Below are 4,456 nucleotides of genomic sequence, written 5' to 3' on the forward strand. Positions count from 1 at the left end.
TATATATATATATATATATATATATATATATATATATATATATATATATATATATATATATAAGACTCAATCCTGTTGTTAGAAAGGTGGCCTTAGATTCAATAAGTAAATATGAATAACCATGTTTTGCATCTGTTTTCAATGATCTTACCTACAGCCTTAATGCAGCATTTGATAAACATTTAGGCACATGGAAAATCTATGTCTACAGATTTATAATTAAGGAAATCAGCCTAGTTGTGCATTAATATTTGTTCAAATAACTCCAACACTTCAGGAATACATTCCTTGCCTTAATGTGTTAGAAACTCAGTATTGTTACTGAGTTCCTTAGTGCTTAGATTAGGGGTCTTCAAACGTAGCCCTTTTATGACTTGTGAACTTCAACTCCCAGAATTCCTCAGCCAGTGTGCCTGGCTAAGGAATTCTGGGAGTTGAAGTCACAAGTCATAAAAGGGCCAAGTTTAATGACCCGTGGCTTAGGTTTATATAATTATAAAGCTTCCAAATCCAATAGCACGTGAAACTACCCACAAATATTTAAAACACTTAACACGTTCAATTTTATTCCCTGTAACTGGCCACATTTTTAAAGTCTTTTTTAAGCATAGACCACTACTATGGTTTTATGGTAGTTAATCACCAAATATTGTCAGATAATAGTAATGTCCTCAGCATATAAGAGATCTGAAGTGGGTACAAATTAAATCAGTGAGATGACGTTAGGGAATTTAGGTAAAAGATAAATAATATGAAGCCCAAAGTAGAACTTTGTCTGTTTCCTTTCTGACAGGTTAGCACTTGTAAGGTTACTTCTGATATTACTTTTCATACAAACACTAAATGAGAAAAATATTAATGTCTATGCTAGTATTTTCCAATTTCCACCATTAGATTTCTCTGGAAATGAAACAAGATATCTCTGAATGGGATACTTTGCTTTATGAGTATATATTTCAATTTAATGGTATGAAACTAACACATAAACAAAGGTAGGAAAAATAGAATGAAAACGTTCTTGTTCATTATCTCATAGAATAGATTCCTTTGTCCAATCCTGCAATTTTCAATCTAGAGGACATGCATACAGCTTACTAATTATGCATAAAGACTAATGGATCTATCAATTATCCAGATCTGCTCAGTTCACTTTCTTGAAATTGAGGATAATGATGGCTTCATCCGGTATGGAATATGGCTTATTTGATCCATGTATGTGAAGAGAAAGAAAAAAAAACAAGAGTTCACCCAGCAATATTTAGCTTAATTTTATTTTGTGTGTATGATTGATTTATTATTGATATTGTGTGTGTTTGTAAAACAATATAAGAAGTATTGTAAGATAATTCTAAATACTATATAATAATCATAAAATGCAAAAATCATAACAATTTTCTAGTATAGGTACCACAATAATATGAACATTTGACAACTGATTTTACGGTTGATTAAAACTGCTACAAAATAAATGTTGTAAAAAAAATGTTAAAGTACAATCAAGTGAAACTGATATTTCCCACAAAGACCAAAACAATGTAATGATTGTTGAAAATAAGAAGCAATGTGTATAGGGAGAGATCAAAGCTATACATACCAAACTTTTCAATACTTGACTTAAGATGTGAAAAACAGTCAGGATGATCTGTCAACAAATTATTGAAATAATCCAGAAGGGACTTAATTGAGATATGAACTAGCAGATTGGACATATTTGAACAAAGATGTTAATGAACTCTCATGCAAAGAAGGCAGAAAGTTCAAAGATTTAAAGTAAGATTCTTATTAATGTTCTCATTTTAAACCATCATAATTATCCTCTGTAAAACGTAAAAGATATAAACTTTATTGATGTCTTCTTCATGGCATCCTTCATCTCCTTATTTCTCAGGCTGTAAATGAGAGGATTTGCAACAGGGGGCAGGACTGTATATAACAGAGAAAAAATTTTGCTAACCTCACTAAGTACTTCAGATTTTGGTAACAAATATACAATCATGATGGCTCCATAAAACATAGAAACCACGATCAGATGAGATGAGCAAGTGGAAAAGGCTTTTTTCCTCCCAATAGTGGAAGGAATTTTTAAGATGGTAATTATGATGTATATATAGGAAGTCACAGTGAGGACAAAAGGAGGAAGAGTAAATGCAAAGGTAAAGATAAAACTTGTAAGTTCTACCAGGCTGGTGTCACTACAGGAAAGTTTTATTAGTGGAAGAGTGTCACAAAAATAATGATCAATTTCATTTTGACCACAGAATGTAAGTTGTAGCATTAAACTTAAAAGGATCAAAGCAGCTATAAAGCCATTTATCCATGAAGAAGCTGCTAGCTGGATACAAATTCGAGCATTCATATTTGTTGCATAATGCAATGGTTTGCATATTGCTAAATATCGATCATATGACATTACAGACAGGAGATAACATTCAGTAGCCACTAGCAAGCCAAAGCAAAAAAACTGCAAAAAACAGCCATTGAATGAAATGGTATTTTCATCAGTCAATAAGCCGATCATCATCTTGGGTACAATATTTGAGATATAGCAAGTTTCCAAGCATGACAAATTTCCTAGGAAGAAGTACATGGGTGTATGAAGATGCTGATCAACTGCAATTAAAATTACAACGAGAATATTTCCAGCCATTGCTATAATATAAAACATTAGAAAAGTAAAGAAAAGAGTAGACTGCCATTGTCCAAATTTTCCAAACCCCAAAATTATAAATTCTGTGATATTCATCTAACTTCTTCAGGCCATTTATTGCATAATAAAAAATGCATATAATTTGAATAAACAGATCTTCTATTGTATCCTGGGGAAAAAAGAGAAATAGGATGTTATAAAACAATAACTAATACATTCCATTAGAAAAGAGGACTAGTAATTCTTTTTTCCCTCATTATCATTTCTGCAATAATGATTTTATGTTAAAGGACAATTGAGTATTGTTTTTTGCAATGCAAACACTCTTTTATTTTGATGAACCTTTTTGTCAAGAAACCCATTTTTTTAAAAAAATTGATTACTTTCTTTTCATTGAACATTGTCATAAAAAAAACTTATGAAATATAAAGAGGCTTACCTCTGTGATATAACAATAAGTGCATCTTTGTGAGTCTGAATGACTGTTGCAGTATTTCATTATTTATGTCTTCACTTTTTGAACATTTGTCTTTCTGGTGATTGGGAGCTTACAGAATCATAACTTGCTCTGCCTCTGTCCCTCTCGAGAGAACATTAATTATCCCAAGGAGAAATGTTAATCTGGTGCCTATTGCTTCAGTTCATCATATTAATACTGCTGTTCTTCCTGAAAACTTTCCTCTAGCTTTCATAGCAAAGTATGTCAAGAAAACTTTGTGTCTCCCCCATTTAGTATTAGGCCATAAATCTTGTTTTCATAACTTTTTTATATACAAAGATATATTTCTTTTATTTTAAAAAAAATCTACCTGCTATTAACATTGTGATCCAAGAAGCATCAGCTTTCTACTTTCCCAGTTTTTACTTTGGACAAAAATATACAATAAAAAAATGTTAGGGGGGAAAAAACTAAAGCAAATTTGATAGGAAACATTCTACATTCATTGTCTAGCATCCAGTGACACTATATCTATGGAAATCAGAACTATCAGGGACCATAAAATCAATGGTATTCAGTACAGAGTCAGCACTGTTGATACTTAAATAACCATTGGCAGAACTGAGAAGGGCAGTGCATCCTTGTGTGCCTTGATCAATCTTGTGTGCCTTGATCAACCATGATACCCTTCTGGATCAGGGACTTGTTTGGGAATGGGGGACACTGCAGTACAGTGAGTTGTCTCCCCCCTCAACAGGTAATCCCAATGAGAAGGGGAGAAATCATGCCTACTGCCTCTCTTTCGGGTGCTTCAAAGATTGATTCTTCTCAACAGGCCTACTTTTCAAACATGTGCAATACTAATAATAATAATTAAAAAAGATTCTTTTTTTGTGAAACTGAATGCTGTAATTCAGTGGTTCTCAACCTTTCTAATGCCGCGACCCCATAATACAGTTCCCCATGTTGTGGTGACCCCCAACCACTTATACATCGCCGGGTGCCAGGGGCGTGGCCAAGTGGGTGTGGCCACCAAGTGGGCGTGGCCACCATGTTGTGGTGACCCCCAACCATAAAATTATTTTCGTTGCTACTTCACAACTGTAATTTTGCTACTGTTATGAATAGTAATGTAAATATCTGATATGCAGGGTGTATTTTCATTGTTACAAATTGAACATAATTAAAGCATAGTGATTAATCACAAAAACAATATAGCAATGCTCGCTGGAGAAGCTTACTCTTCCTTGCTCAAAAATGTTGGGAGGGAGGGAAGGGGAAGGAAGGAAGATTGAAAAGGAAAGGAAGGAGATGGAGAAGGAAGGAGATTGAAGGGGGAAGGAAGGAAGGAGAGAGAGATTGAAGGGGAA

At 33.6% G+C, this 4,456-nt stretch overlaps 1 protein-coding gene across 1 annotated transcript; it reads right to left on the reverse strand.

The window, feature by feature from the left end:
- Window positions 1-1,810: 1,810 nt before the first annotated feature.
- LOC107282309 (olfactory receptor 10A7-like) lies at window positions 1,811-2,743 on the reverse strand. The gene has a single exon (XM_015810081.1). It carries the CDS (start codon window positions 2,741-2,743, stop codon window positions 1,811-1,813), a length of 933 nt encoding a protein of 310 aa, XP_015665567.1.
- Window positions 2,744-4,456: the final 1,713 nt, after the last annotated feature.

Source organism: Protobothrops mucrosquamatus, unplaced genomic scaffold (assembly GCF_001527695.2).
Source record: "Protobothrops mucrosquamatus isolate PMUCROS unplaced genomic scaffold, P.Mucros_1.0 scaffold7, whole genome shotgun sequence".
Classification (NCBI taxonomy): Eukaryota; Metazoa; Chordata; class Lepidosauria; order Squamata; family Viperidae; genus Protobothrops; species Protobothrops mucrosquamatus.